At 38.4% G+C, this 16,683-nt stretch overlaps 1 protein-coding gene across 1 annotated transcript in view; it reads left to right on the plus strand.

Moving 5' to 3' along the window:
• Positions 1–16,683, plus strand: part of Es2 (ess-2 splicing factor homolog) — a 63,085-nt gene that overhangs the window by 7,947 nt on the left and 38,455 nt on the right. The window contains exon 3 of the mRNA XM_083140661.1: positions 5,768–5,926. Within this exon, the coding sequence (XP_082996787.1) occupies positions 5,768–5,926 (159 nt within the window). The remainder of the gene's footprint in view (positions 1–5,767; positions 5,927–16,683) is intronic.

Raw genomic sequence — 16,683 nt, forward strand, 5'->3', positions numbered from 1 at the left:
TCCCGATCACCAGGTCCACCGTTCCTAGACCTGACGCGGCTGTTTGCTTCCGAGCGCAACCCCAGCCGAACAACTCGAGTCCCTCCTCGGCCGCAGCCTTCCGCTCCGAAACCAAGCGTAGCCTCACACCACCGCAGCCGCACACTGCCACGTGGGTGTGAGACGGGGCCGAGCAAGGCTGGACAGATAAACTGCGTGGGACAATCGTGTAATGAAGCTACGTGGGGGTATGCACGTCTGTTCAACTGCTGGGTTACCCCACATTGGTGTACACAAACACCACACGATCGTACGTAGTGCTCCCCGTCGGCTCGAGCAAGACGGACGAAGTACGTGTTGTGGGTGAATGGGGCAAGAATGAAGGACGCTACATGTGTTCCACGATGACAAGGCCCCAGAGTACATGGCCCCACCTGACAGCAGTGGTCAGGTAGTGAAGAGCACAGGCACGGGTGGCTCAGGAACGTCAGCTGATTGTACCACAGCGCCGTGCGGACGTGTGGGCTGATTGGAAGTGCAGCGTCAGGAAGCGTGTCAGTGAAAGAGCCGGTGCGGTGGTGGTGTGCTTGACGTACGACAATTGAGTACGTTGTTTCGAAGCCGTTGTGACCAGTGTGTGTGTGTGTGCCACCTGAGCACTGCAGTACAGTATTCCATAATTGTCACTATCCTCACCGTACCATAGAACGCTACACATTTGTAGAACTGAGGGACATGCATTTTGTCTACGGCCTTGCAGATGGCAATGGCCGAGCAGCTGCACGCCTTTATCGCGGACGGTATCCGGAGAGGCGACAACCCGACAGCAGGTTGTTTTCGAACGTGCACCGTACCCATCATGTCGTGCAGGCCATCATGTCGGTCACCCAAGACATGTGCGCACCGCGGCGGTCGAGGACGACGTACTTGCTCGCGTGGATGACACACCGTCCACTAGCACCCGTAGCATTGCACGTGCAGTGGGAGTATCACAGTCGACAGTGTGGCGTGTCCTTCATGATGATCTGCTGTATCGCTATCATCCACAGCGAGTCCACGCGTTGCAGGCTGGGGATTACCCACGACGTGTGGAATTCTGTCAACGACTGTTGCAGTTTTGTATCGACGATCCCCGTTTTTTGCGCCATGTGCTTTTCACGGACGAGGCACCATTCACCCGTGAGGGCATCTTCAATTGCCGAAACAGCCATGTGTGGGATTATGAAAATCCACATGCAGCAGTCGAGGTGCACCATCAGACCCAGTTTGCAGTGAATATTTGGGCAGGTATCATGGATGAACAGATTATCGGTCCATACCTGCTGCCACCACGTTTAAATGGCCGCCTCTATCACCTTTCTTGCATCAGTCCTTCCAGAGCTGCTAGAAGATGTACCCCTCAACGTGCGACATCGTATGTGGTTTCAATTGGATGGAGCGCCTGCACATTTTGATGGCACAGTGCGAACCCTTTTGCACCGTACCTACCCACAACGTTGGATCGGCAGAGAGGGCCCCGTCCTCTGGCCCGCCCGTTCGCCTGACCTCACACCAATGGATTTCTTCTTGTGGGGCCATGTGAAAACACTCGTCTACTAGACCCCGGTGCCTGACAAGGAAACATTGGTAGCGCGGATACTTGCAGCATCGGCCGACGTGTGTACCATGCCAGGGATTTTTGATAGGGTTCGCCAGAATTTCCTGCGACGCTGCAATGCCTGCATTGAATGTGGTGGTCGTCAATTTGAGCAACTTTTGTAACAACGTCAGTCCGGGGTATGACTACGTACTACGTACTATTCCTATCTGTAAGTGCACCTTTGCGTGGCAATAAACCTCCTGTGCCCGTAGTTGCTGTGTTTGTCCTGCTGGCGCACGACCTCTGTGTGACATCCCCTCGGTGCTGCTACGGGGAATCCCTCATCCCGCATTTGTTGTCTCCTTGACAGGTACCATTCCCCGTCCGGTCCTCTTTCTCTTTTGTTGAACCGTGCTTTGTTCTTGCTGCGGTGTCTCCCCACTGTGTTTGGGGACTCCCCACGCGCTGCATGTGTTTGTTTCCCGCTGTGCAATTGTTACTTCATGCTTCATTGCTTCTTTTCTCCCTACCGTTGTCGATCGCTACACTTTCCCTTCACTTGTCTTGCGGGACACTCCTATTTCCTTTGTGGAACCCCATGCACATGCGTTGCGCAGCTGTCGCCTAGTGTTTTTCGGATGGGCGACTTTGGTGTTCCTTTTGACTTCGTTTGTTCCGCCTTTCTATCTTCACTGGTACTGGCTGTACAGAGGTGTGAAGTTCATTTTCACACGTTTTCGGCGTTGTCTAGCTCCTCACGGAGGCATCTCTTGGCAAAGTGGAAGGGGAACTTTCGTCTCTATTTCATGGGAGGTATCTGTGGTTTTCGTTTGTACTATACCTTTAGAATCACCCTGTATACTGTGAATGCATTATCAAAATAATCGCGAATTTTCTGTCCTTCCCTTGCATTAGCAGTTAGTTTGGCAACAGCGCAGTAGCACTGGCTGGGTATTGGCCTAACTCATGTTCCTTCTAAAAGCGTGCGCTGTATAATATTAATTAATACGTTGAACTGAACCACTCTTATTTGTTACGCTATTTTTTAAGTATCAGTTTCAGTATAAGTGGTAATTGTAAAAGAAAAAGAAATCCTAATAAAGCTCTGGGAATGTATACCAGCTTTTTACTATTTGCTATTTGCCCTTACATGTTTTTCATTAATATGCTTTTTGTTTCACTGTCATTCAAAACGACACATACAATTCCGTATGTTTCTCTAATTTTATTCCAATAACTTCCGGCATAGTCCATATCAATTTGGGCAGGGGGGTTACCTTCATCATCTTCATTGAATTAAACATATGTTAAAATTCAGGACAAGTAAGAAATCCGTATTTTTGTTTGTTTTGTCCACAAAAATTCCTGGCCCGAGATACAGGTCGCCAAAGATGGCGTCATTTCTCATGCAGGATTTTCGGCAAAATATTAAAATGCTTTATCTGTGGAACGGTTCAAGATATTTTGTTGCTGTTTTTGTATTTGAAAGAGATTGTGGGTGCCCCAGTTTCTATTCGTTCAGCAGGAAGGCATCACTCAATATCAGAGGAAGATACTGATGCAGTTGAACAAATTTTTAGTTCATTGAATTGCTAATTTCAGTTCTAAGCAGAATGCTTAAAAGTGGTATGCTTTGAACCTGTAATATGTGTTGGAACTTGCACATATATTTTGGAAGCTTTAATATGTTTTGAAAGCTGTGTCTGTTACTTATCTTTATGAAGACATGAGACCAATATGTGAGAATATGGTAATAAAAACTGGTTTCATGTATGGCAAAATTTTCAATTGTTTATGAAACCTGTTAAACTCAAGAGTGGAAGTTCTCCTTTTCGGAGAATGTAGTACTGTATGCTACTGATCAACAATAAAATAATCAAAATTTTTGGAATGGGCATTTTTGAAGAAAATATTATTTTTGATTTTTCAAAAAGAAATTCAGAAGGCTACAGCAAGAGAACTTGGACACATATTTCCAAATGTAGGTTATCATTTTAATCAGAAACGTATTCCCTTTCAAATACAAAAAATAGCAACAAAATATCTTGAACCGTTCCAGAAATAGACCATTTTAATATTTTGCCAAAAATCGCACGTGAGAAATGACGCCCAAGGTGCCATCTTTGGCAGCCTGTATTTCTTGGTCCCAGGAATTTTTTTGGACAAAACAAAAAAATATGGGTTTCTTACTTTGTCCTGAATTTTAACATATGTTTAATTCAATAACATCTGAGACACTGAAGGTAAGAGTTTTTCTTTGCCTGCCAGAATTGATATGTACTATGTCTTACATTTTAATCAGCCACCAATAGATAGAGAACACTGTGTACATTATCCACATAAATGTAGATGATTTTAGTATCTTCAACTGATTTCATTGTTTCTGCGACCTGCAAATCATTTTGTAGTTTTTAGTTGCCTGGAATGTATTTCTGTTATGCTATGACATGGAGCACTCAACGAGAATCTCTTCTGTACAGACAGCTTTGTATAGAAATTTACTCTTGCACTGAAAGCTTGATAACCAAACGTCACTTAAAACTGTTGACTACCGTACACATACACCACTCTTGTAGCCTCACTTTGGGGTGGAAAATGGATTTTGCTATCACTTCAGCATGATACATTCTATGGTTTGAAAACTACAGTAACAATGAAGGTAATATTCTTCTGAACGCTAGAATTTTTTCCACTGATATTATAATATTTTCTGGAAAGAGAAGCAGTATAAATGAAAATTTTGAGTAAATTGATTTGTCTCAAGGTAAACATTATTTTGTTTATTGCCAATATAGTAATATGTCATGAACATGGTTTGATACCTGGCGGAGGCACATAATGATCCGTATCCCACCTTAAACTGTGGCTCCAATCCCGATTAGCCTCTCTCTGCATAAGTATAAAGCATTGGAAATACTCCCATCATCAAATTTGCATTATAATTTGATTTCAATGGCATTGGCATTGCAATTTTTAAAATTGTTTTAACACATCATTAGTATTGATTAGATGTGATATTTCTCGACATAGGTTGTTTCTAATCAATATAAAAATTATATATATTGTAATCAGGGATAGAAAAATACAGGGTGCCTAGTTACCATGGCACCTCAATTTAATTTTCAAATAGGAAAAAGGATCAAGAAAGGAAAAAAATACCTAATTCTACAATGCAAGCAATGCGTACAAACAAGAAAAACTAAATATGTTGTTTTATGTAAAGTAAATTAGCAAATATGTAAAATGTGTAATATCCTGGAAATGTGTAAAAATATGTAACATAAAACTTATACAAAATAATGTCAGTTATATAATTCGTTGACATTTTCCTGTTAAAGTTATGCATCTAGAGAGGAATAGGATATATAATTACAGTAGACCCTCGATTATCCGAGCTAATTGGGACATAGACTACCTCGGATACGGAAAAACTCTGATAATACGGATAGGTAGTAAATGACGGAACAACACTTAAAACTGTATAGTAATTATTTATTACTAGTACAACATAAATGACAAGATTACTTTTTCAAAAAGTCTTTTGTAGTTTTTTGGACTAACCTCTTTCCTCTCTTGGACGCTGCAATGTAACGCCAATACTGTAGGGAGAGTAGATGTAACGAACACGTGCAGCGCGGACGGTGATTCCAACTTACTAGTAAACAAACAGGGGGTGCGTTATGAAGTGCAATGTTTTCCAACCACTCCCTCGGTTAACCCAGAGCCTTGTTTAATCGTGAGTCTACTGTACATACAAATCCGGGCTCTACTTATGATTTTTCCTTCATGTAATCATCATTCATCCTCACCTATACCTTATCTACACACTGATACTATTAAGAATAAACAGTACTTGTAATTGAATTTAAGTTAATAACTTCTTTCACCACATACTGGGGCAATCATATCTAACTTACCATGGAGCCAGTAGGTTTAAAAATACAGCCCACACACACACACACACACAAATTAATTTTTACCCCTTCTCCGAGTCGTGATCAGGGAAAATTATATGGGGTGGGAGAGGGAAGGGTTGAAGCTCAGAATGAAGGTTTTAATTTTTTGTGCGTTGTGTTTTTAAACCTACAGGCTCAAAGGTAAATTCAGACATGTGCTTGCAGTATCAAATTTCAGGTGTGGCTTTTTCAAGATCCACAATCAATCATTTTAAGTTTTATTTCAACACACCATACTTTGCTTTGTTTGCAGATGCAAGCCCAGCAACGTTCGAGACTCCCATTGACACTCGACAAAGTGAGAATGATGAGAATCCTTCAGGAGCTTCATCTAGTGCTAGGACGAAAGTACCAGGTGACATAAGCAAGGAGAAAGGCTACAGTGACGAAAGCTCAGCAGAACAAAGTAAAGGTAAGGAACTAGCTTAATAACACTGGTTGACATTTGGGGGGTGGAGTTGGTTGTTCTCAAACAAGTACAGTAAAACCTCGTTAATCCGGACTAAAGGGGGGGATAAGTTGACTGGTTTAACGAAAGTCCAGATTTACTGAAATAACCTAAAAGAACAGTAGAAAGTGCATTAAAACTTCGTTTATAGCAACAAAACGCGTTTATTATGGTGTATTTAAAGGGCATAGGCCTAAATACACTATACAGTACAGTACAAAGTCTGCGGGAAACAGAATTTCATCAGTGGTTGACTGCCTTTTCTTTAGGAAGTTCTCTTGTTGACTTCTAGCCACTTTTAAAACTTTGCATTCTGCTTTCTTTCTTTTTTGGACCTTTTGTCCGTCTGGATTAAACCAAGTCCCGATTAACGAGGTTTTAGCTAGGGTGACCAGATATTTGTTGATGAAAAAAAGTATAGTCTATCGGTTGAAGCTGCGCATGCACAAAACATAAAAAGAGAACGAAAATAAGGGTGGCTATTTGTTATTGCTTCTATTATAGCCCCTATAAAATAGGCCTACACTCTACAGATTCAAATTACTTATGGGTCTAATGTAATTAGCTAATTACAAATACTTTCTCACCAATGGGCACCATCATTCATACTTCTGGGATGATTTTGCTTTCTTGAGTATTTTTAAATCATCCTTTATTGCCAGTCTAAACTCTTCACAGGTCATGTCCACATTGAATATCACTTTCATTACTTGTTCGAGTGTTGACACCAGGAGTGTACTTTTTTCCCGCCAATAAGTTTTAATAGCACTGAAGAGTCTTTCACAATCAACATTTGTACCAGGCAGAGTAAACAAGAATTTTATAAGAAGCCTGTACTTGATCTTTGTACACTGACCTCCACTTACCCATCCATCATTGTTTCTTTTCTTTCCCCCCAATCTTCACGATGTTTTTCAACGGCTTTTGAAATTGCACAGTAAGTGTCAAAAATATCATTATCATTAAATTCCAATGAATTTGAAATATGTTTTGCTTGTTGATGGAATATGAAAATGTTTTGAAATTGTTTGTAGGAAATTCTTGAGTCATGGAGTAAATACCTCAGTTTGTTGACATCTTCAAATAAACCAAGTGACCATGTTTCTAAGTATTTTACCACTTCACAATAAAACCTATTTGAAACAGAGTATGCACATTCCTCCTTCATACTCCCTTCTTTTACAGTTTTCATAAGTAAACTTTTTGCTGAGAATGGGAAAAAGTTCTGTTCTATTCTGTCCCTGTATTTCTGTAGGAGTTGAAAATATTGAACAGAAACTTCAATTGCTGTTATATCACCCCTTTGAATTTTTAAAATAGTATCATTAAACAGGAGTAGCTGTGCATGCAGGAAATATAACCACAGTTCACTTGTATCATCTTGAAAAAAATTGACAATAGCAATTGGGGCATTTTCCTCACTCAAAAAATAGGTCTTTATCGCTTCATACTGACGTATATTTTTTTCTACACAAGGAAGTAAAGAGAGGAATCTTGTCTTTGAGTGGTATAAAAGACCCTCATAATGACACCCAATAAATCCACAGAAACTTTTCAAATTTTCTGATATCAAAGTAAAAATACTAAAATGATTGTATATTTTGAAAACCAAGTTCTCAACATGTATGGGTATTATTTTCGCATGAGTTACAGAAATTGCATTATGTAGAATATGAGCTCCACAACCAATAGGCAAAATATTTTTTTCTAATCTGCACTCCAACTCTTTGTGCACATTTTTATTTCCTGATGTTGTCTCTTTTATGCTACCAAAATTTAATGTAATTTGTAGCAGATAACGCACCAACAACCATATTTTCCAAACCATATTGACTTGCTGTATCCAATAAATACACTTGACACAGTTTCAGAGGTTTCATCCGGTAAGCTATGAATTTTCAAAAGGCATGTTTTAACATGAATATCAGTGTCAACTTCACAGTACCGCACTCACACAGGGAGAAGTTTGGTCACTTTTCTATTAGAAGCATCACAAGCAATGACAACAAAACTAAAACTAACTAACTAACTCTCTAGCCTTCTTAAACCCGAAGGTTCATGGCTGCAGCAACACAGGCCTTCCATCTGTCCCTATCTTGAGCAAGATCTATATACTCTTTTCCATCCCTACCGATTTCCTTTAGGTCCATCTCAACATTGTCCCTCCATCTTCATCTTGGCCTTCCTACAGGTCTCTTACCATCAGGTTTCCCAACAAGAATCCTGTAAACTCCTCTTTCCTCTCCCATTCGTGCCACATGGCCTGCCCACCTAAGTCTTCTTGATTTAATTATTCTAATAATATCTGGACATGTGTACAAATTATGTAGTTCTAAATTATGTAACCTCTTCCACTCACCTGTCTCCTCATCCCTTTTAGGTCCAAATATTTTCCTAAGGATCTTATTTTCAAATACTCTCAATTTATGTTCCTCTTTCAATGTAAGGGACCAAGTTTCACACCCATATAATACTACAGGCAAAATTACTGTTTTGTATATTTTAACTTTTAGTTTCTTAGATATTAAACGAGAAGACAAAAGTTTATGAAGAGAGAAGTAACATGCATTTCCTGAATTAAGCCTACTTTTTATTTCCTCTTTAATATAATTTTCATTTGTTAATATTACTCCTAAGTATTTGAATTTGGAAACTGGTTCAAACGAGTTGTTATCAATAATTAGATTTTCATTATTACCTAACACTTGGTTTCGGCCTGTAAGCATATATTTAGTTTTCTCTTTGTTAACTTCCAAACCTATCTCTTTAGCAGTTTTGAAAAATATTTTAGCATTATTCTTAATTGTATTCACATCATCCCCCAGTAAGTCTACATCATCTGCATATGCTAACAACTGAGTCACACCATTTAATTTTAGTCCTTCTTTAGTTTCTTTTACCTTCCTTACAGCATATTCTAAGGCAAAATTAAAGAGCAATGGAGATAATGCATCTCCTTGTTTTAACCCATCATGAATTGTAAATTTGTCAGACATATTATTACCCACACGAATTTTACTTTCTGTTTCACTGGTGCATATTTTTATCATACTAACAAGCTTCTTAGGTATTCCAAACTCTACTAATATATTATATAATTTATCTCTTTTGACCGAATCATATGCTTTTTTGAAATCAATGAATAGCTGATGGACATTTTGATTATATTCCCACTTTTTTTCAAGTGTCTGTCTGATGTGAAAAATTTGATCTGTAGTTGATCTGTTACGTTTAAATCCACATTGATAATCACCTATAATTTCATTAGCACAGGGCATGAAATTTCAAGTTTGAAATCAGTTGCCGGACTAAAATCTTTGGTCGCCACTATTTTATATTGATAAATAATAAAAATATGAGCAATTATTAAAAAATTAGAAATTAATGTTTGTGTAGAGCTGTCGTTCTGCACTGAAGTACCACTTATCAATCGCAACTGCTGGGTAAAACTCTGACAGGGAGGATGGTGGGGGGGGGGGTTCGTTTACGGAAACTCTGAGCAAATCATCCAGTGTCTCAGTCTTCAGAGAGTTCCTGTAAGTAGTCTTGAGTCTGTTGTGACAGCTGAAACCTCTCTCACATGAGGCTGTGCTCACTGGTAGAACAGCACGAAATGTCAAAATCTGGATCAAGTTGGGCAATCTTGCTGAACACTCTGCACTGTGGATCGGCACTGCGGATCTTCTCCAGCATCTGATTCAAAGCTGGAGAAGGAAACAAAAGTTTGTATTCTGTCCACTCTGCTGACAGAACATCCATTTTCTCATTATAAAGGATCGGGTTAAAGTATATGTAGATCTTCTTTATTTCTTCTATCCCAAACTGAAGAATATTTTCTTTGGGAGGCCAACCCAATGTGTCGAAAACATGCAGAGATGCAATTGCATCTGTTGACATAGACGGCAATGTTTCTGTGATGTACACCTTCGCATTGTTAATTAAGTTTCCTCTAACAGTCTGTAACTCTTGCACATCCCTGATCTTCCCTGAAATGGATACATGGTCCAAGAAATCTTGTTCGCTTGGTCCAACATTAGATTCCAGGTCAGCCAAAACTGAAATACAGTTTTCAATTCTTATTTTCATAGATGAAATCAAAAGATTCTTATTTTGTAGTGCCACGCTTAAAGGGTTCAATTTCCCATAGAAATCCAAAAGGAAGTACAGAAGCTTAACAAATTTAAATTGCTTCAAACTTTTCAGCAAATCTTTAGCTTTACCGCCATCATTGTCTTTTCTATGGGCCACCTGTTCAAGATGGGTCACAACAACTTTCCATGATTGCAAGAGAGCTCTTTTTGCACGTTCTTTGCTGGCTAACCACCTAATAGTGTGGATATCACTCAGTTTTAGAATTTCTTCTATAACTTCTGCCGTTTCTCTCAAAAGGTGAAGTCTTGAGGCGTGTTTGACACACATTTGAAACAACGAAATTTTAGTCGCCAGCCCAAAACTTTGGGTCGCCAATGGTGACCTGGCGACCGGAAATTTCGCGCCCTGCATTAGCATATGGGATTAGTCTTGTTAAAAGAATGTTAGACAATATTTTGTATGTTGTTGAAAGTAGAGAAATTCCACGGTAATTACTGCAGTTCATTTTATCACCTTTTTTAAACACAGGAACAATTATGGATTCTTTCCACTGTTGAGGGATTTCTTCTTTATTCCATATTAAACAAATTAATTTATGAATTTGACATATTAATGAATTTCCACCATATTTAATTAACTCAGCTGGTATTAAATCAATGCCAGGTGCTTTGTTATTCTTTAGCCTTTTAATAGCATCTTTAACTTCAGTCAAGTTAGGTTCTGGAACCAAAGGTTCTGCTGTGTGTACTTCATTTACTTCTGATTTATCTCCTACATGGACATTTAAAAGGTCATTAAAGTAGTTCTTCCATCTATTCAGAATATCGCTTGGGTCAACTAGAAAATCACCGTCTTTATCTTTTATCAAGTTTACTTTAGGTTGCCACCCCTTTCTAAATTCATTTACACCTTTATATAAATCTCTGATATTTTTATTTTTGCTGTTTTGCTGTTTCAATTTCGTTAATTTTGCTTTTCAAGTAATCTCTTTTTTTACTTCTAAACGTGCGGTTAACTTCTCGCTTTATTCTATTATAATTGCTTAGATTTGTATCATCAGAGTTATTTAACCACCTAAGTCTAGCCTGATTTCTTATTTCTATTAGATTATGACATTCATTATCAAACCATGGCTTACTTTTTCTTGGTTTATGGTATCCTATACTTTCTTTAGCTGCTGATTCTATTGCATTACGTATGTGCTCCCAATTCTTATTTACGTCTGTTTCATTTATATTTTCATCATCATTTAAATCCTGCAAAACATCAAATCTATTTGATAGTTTAATTTGGTAATCTTTCTTAATTCTTTCATCAGCAAACTTTCCTGTATCAAATTTTATAACTTTTAGATTTTGTTGCTTATGATTTATTACTGAGAGTCTTTCTCTTAATTTAGCAATTACTAATTAATTGTCACTGGCACAGTCAGCACCTCTATGTGTACGAACGTCAATTATACTAGTATGCCTTCTCTTATCAATGAGAATATGATCTATCTGATTATGAGTTTTACCATCTGGAGAAGACCATGTATATTTATGGATATCTTTATGTTTAAAAGTGGTACTTTTCACAATTAAATTCTTTGAGGTTGCAAAAGTAATCAATCTTATACCATTATCATTACTTAATTCATGAAGACTTTCTTTACCAATCGTGGGTTTAAATGTCTCTTCTTTGCCAATCTGTGCATTACAGTCACCTAACAGAATTTTCATATCATACTGAGAAAATTTATCAAAGACCTGTTCTAACTCTGTATAAAAATCATCTTTAGTATTATCATCTTTATCTTCCGTTGGTGCATGCATGTTTATTAAAATAATTTTACACCACCTACCCTGTAAAACTGCATATGATATCCTATCATTAATAAATTCTACTGTTTTAAGAGCCGAGATAATTCTAATATTTATGAAAAAGCCTGTTCCAAAATTATGATTTTCAGTACCACCATAGAAAAAAGTATAATTTTTAGTTTTACAATTCCCTTCCCCTGGCCACCTAACTTCCTGGACAGCTACTACTTCTAATTTATACTTAACCATCTCATTAACTGTACACTGAAATGCCCCAGACCGGTAAAGGCTCAGAACATTCCAGGTGCCTAACTTAATATCCTTTTTCCTAATGAAGATCTTATCCTTAGTCCAGGGACCTCCCAAAGTAGTCCCCACCCGGAGATCCGAACGGGGGACTATTTTACCTCCAGAATATTTTACCTGAGGAACATCCATGGCCTTATATTGCTGTTTCTTGACATGTGTTTTTACAGTGCAGAGTTGTCAGCTCTTGCCTAACTCCCAATATGAATGGAGGAACTACTACACAAGACAAACACAAACATATTAGACAGCACAATTACTACACAAGACGAACACAAACACATCAGACAGCATAACTACTACACAAGACACACAAACACATCACAACTATAACACAATATAAACACACACACACACCACAACTACTACACAATATAAACAAACAAACACACACACACACACACACACACACACCTGTTTTATTATTCTAATCTTACTAGTGAATTGATTAGGAAACACGATGAATTCGAGGCTAAGGGATACTCAATGAAAATGACAGCTTTATATAATAATGCTGAACAGTGACTTTTATAGGCTTTGCAAAAAGATGGTTACGGCAGGGCTTGGACTGAAACTGCAATGTAAAAGGTATCAGCCAGCCTCTTTTTTGGTATTGTATTTTCTACTTTCGTTATTGTGCATCACCTTTTCTTGATTGATTTGGTTTATTTTACTTCACTTTTCTGTCACTTTTGACTAATCACTAAGATGAGAATGAGTGATAACATGATGAAATTGATGAAGAGACACTCAAAAGGAACACCCACGTCAGGATTTGAACCAGGAGCCCTGGTGTCACCTTCGGAAATCGCACTGATGAGGATGAGTGATAAGTCAATATAGGGATGAAGGACCCACTCACAAAGAACACCGATGTTCAGGCCAGGTCTTGAACCTGGAACTTTGGTGGCAAGAGCAAAAGGCGACCAGTAAACATGCTCAACCATTAGTGCCTGATTTCTAAAATGTTTGCATTTTTTTCCCAGAAATGCTTTTTGAAGATTTTTTTTTTTCAAAATGGGTGTGTGCTAGTGGCATTTTGTCGAAGAATGATCTTTCATGGTGATTATCTACAAATATCCATATATTTGCATCCATAGGGCCTATCCAACAATAGAATTTTCAATGACAACAAAGGGTGATTTTTTTAAACCGTTATTTAAAATATTTTCTGACCATTCACCCACCACATTTGTTATTAAAGATTGGTTTGTTGTGCGGGCACATGCAATTTTTTTTATTTGCTGTTGATTTTAGCAATTTACTACTACAATCCATACTTCTGAAGGAGTGGTTATGTTTTACATTGTGGTACGACCATACAAGTTCCATCGAATTAAGTCTAGTTCTTCTGAAGATTCCTTTTTTGTGAAGAAACTGTCCAACTTACGTGTCTCAGAAACCTATGAACATTCTGTGTGTGACTTTGATTTCATATGTTGGTCAATATCATATTTACCTTTGTTTTTTTATGGAGAATTCTTTTTGGCACACTGAGCAGAATGCTTTGTAAATGTCATTATTTTGTAATTTTTTAATACAGGGATACGTACCTTCAAAGGCCTCGTTATATTGACACTTTTCTCGCAACATTGTCTTAAGTGCACCATTAATAAAGTTAACACACACAAACAAAAGCCACTAGTAACAGACACAGACTTGAATGTCACTACTTCACAACAGCCACTTTCAAACTGTTTCCTAAACACTAGACTAAATAATATTTAACATTCCACCACGCTGTGTCGAAAAGCTGATTGTTGATGGTGATGCCGCGAGCGGGGGTAGTGCAATGGAGGGGAGAGGTTGGGGCAGAGAGCAGCGATGCCAGATCTTCCAGATTTTCTCCCTCCGGGCATCTTACACACAGATTACACAGAGCAACTGCTTTGATTCTCATCTGCTGGGCGGGGGAGGTCTCAACACAGGGTGCGGCGTTGCAACCACTTGCAATGCGTTTTCCGTTCTGTGGATTTTAACGCATTTTTACGTGTAAAATAATGAATGAAATTAAATAGCAAGGAAAAGGGTATATTTGGGGAGTTTTGCAAATTGAAAAGAGTATAGAGTATACGAACCTCTAAACGAGTATAATACTCTTAAAAATAGTATGTCTGGTCACCCTTGATTTTACTGTAGATGATTCTGGAAGTATTTTGAATGCTGATCACAGAAATGACATTCATTTTTCCAACACCAGAATTTTTTCCCCGTGTGAGGATTTTCCCCCCACATTACCAAGGTTAGTAGGGAAAAAATCAAGATGAGAGGAGAAGTTGATCTTCACATAACTTCTGCTTCATTACTACTAGATGAAGATAAAACATTGAAAGAGGCCAGGGGATTGGGTAGTAGTGGATCTTTACCGTGGGGAATAGGTCAAAGTGCTGACAGGTCCGTAGCTAGAATTGGTATCCGGGGGGGGGGGGGGGGGAGGACACAGGTTTTTAAGGGGCTTTGTAGGCCAAGTCCATTTTCGAATGTTTAACAGTATTAAATGAAGGTAATTAATGTGTGTGGGGGGAGAGGGATCATCAAGTTAATGTAAAACAAAATTTAGAAATATCATGCAAGTACTACAGTTTTTTCTATATCTTCTAAAACATCGCTTGAAGTTTTAATTGACTTCTACTGACATCGTCCCTTAATACACACTCCATACTACTTTTGATGATGCAGATATTTACATCATACAAGAAAAAATACACAATATTCAATCATGGTGCTTACAGTACATTCCACCCCTGCCCGAAGCAATAAAATACCCCTTCGTTCTCAAAAATTGGGAGCTGTTGACCTTTGTCGATGTGGAAAGGGCAGCGAAGGTACAGGTAAAGAAGTTTCCTTAAAAAATAGCTTTCTAAAGTCTAGAGAATCTTCAGTGGCATGGCATGGGATTTTTAAAAGTGTTGCCAGTTATCAGTAGGACATTTAAGGGAGACTTGGGCACCTCCCCACCTCATGCCCCCCCCCCCCCCCAATGTCTTCCAAGTAGTTCATATAATATTAATCTGGTACGTCTGCAATTCAATACTAGATTTTGGTAAAGTTATTAATCAGGAAAAAAGATGTTGACATAAGGACTGAAGTGAAATCCCACACATTGGTTGTTTACACAATAATACATAATTTGATACTTACAGAAACATCGAAGCTACTTATAGAGCAGATCAATCCGACGACTCTTCTTTGAAAATAGTTATATGATGCTAGGGTCCCGGGTTCGAATCCTGGCTTGGGCATGGACGTTTGTGATGTCTATTCATCAATTTCATCATATCATCACTCATCCCCATCTTCGCAAATTATACAAAAGTGGCACAAGCAAAGCAAAATCAATCAAATCAAATAAGTTCTATGATGCTGTCATAGAGTGAAGTTTTTCATTTGAATTTCAATTTTTGGGTGCATCATGGTCATGGTCCATGTTATCCACACCTGAATTACACGTTTTTTTCACCCGAAAATAGAGCACATGGCCAACAAAAGAGTTTCGACATCCACATAACCACGGAGAGTCCTTATACCACAAAACATTGAAATGTCGGTCATATCCAGCAGACGACTTGGTTTTTAAATCGTTCAAAATAGGCTTTGGCCTCCCTTTTGCCACAATTTCGCTTTTTTCTGCAAAAGAACGAACCGAAAGATTGCTTCAAAATATCTTCTATCGCACGATTACACACACTGTTCAGATAGGATGAACCTGCCACCTCGGAACTCGGAGCAAGCTCCATTAATTAATTGACAATGCCCGAAAACAACATAAAGACGAAAGACACCACTCACAAAACTCGCACTTTACAGTCCCTCCCACAAACAGTTGTTTACTTTTGTAACACGTGAAGCACCCTCCCCTATCAGCATCGGCCCTTCCCCAATATTTCCTTCGGAACCTGCAAGAAGTCCAGTTCTGCTAATGTTGCCATCTTAGTTCTTTTGAAACCAGATTTGCCCAAATCGCGAAACTTTTCGTTTCAAATAAGACGTATGTAGAGTAGATGTAGTCTTCATCTGTTTCCTAACTACTCCCACTCCCACGTTTCGCTAAATCCACTGAAATCTCATTTCTGACACCACTACTATTTCGTATATTTTACGTCCTTTGCTACCTTTAAGGCTGTTGCTTTATAGGATAATCGTGACGATGAGGATGCATGGTGAATTATTGAAATATAATTATTATTTCTTTGTGTATGTAATTATTCATTTTTATAATTATGTAAGTAAAATAATAACAACGAACATTGAAATAACCATTTCTTGTTGAGGATTCGAAACTGCGACACCTGACATTTCAGAGCGTGCTAAGATAACAATCGGGAAATTGTGCTTGTAAGTAATGTTTTCACCCATAAACAGTTCTACCACCTCAAAAACATTGCTTCAATCCGAAATTATTGCATTCCTGCGACAACGTATGTCAATCTCAATCGGCCCTTTCAACAATTATCACAAATTCCTGTAACCGAAATAATATTATATGTGTGAAATATAGAATTTTAGGTTGACATTTTTAGA

Source organism: Lepisma saccharinum, chromosome 18, assembly GCF_977018435.1.
Source record: "Lepisma saccharinum chromosome 18, izLepSacc3.1, whole genome shotgun sequence".
NCBI lineage: Eukaryota > Metazoa > Arthropoda > Insecta > Zygentoma > Lepismatidae > Lepisma > Lepisma saccharinum.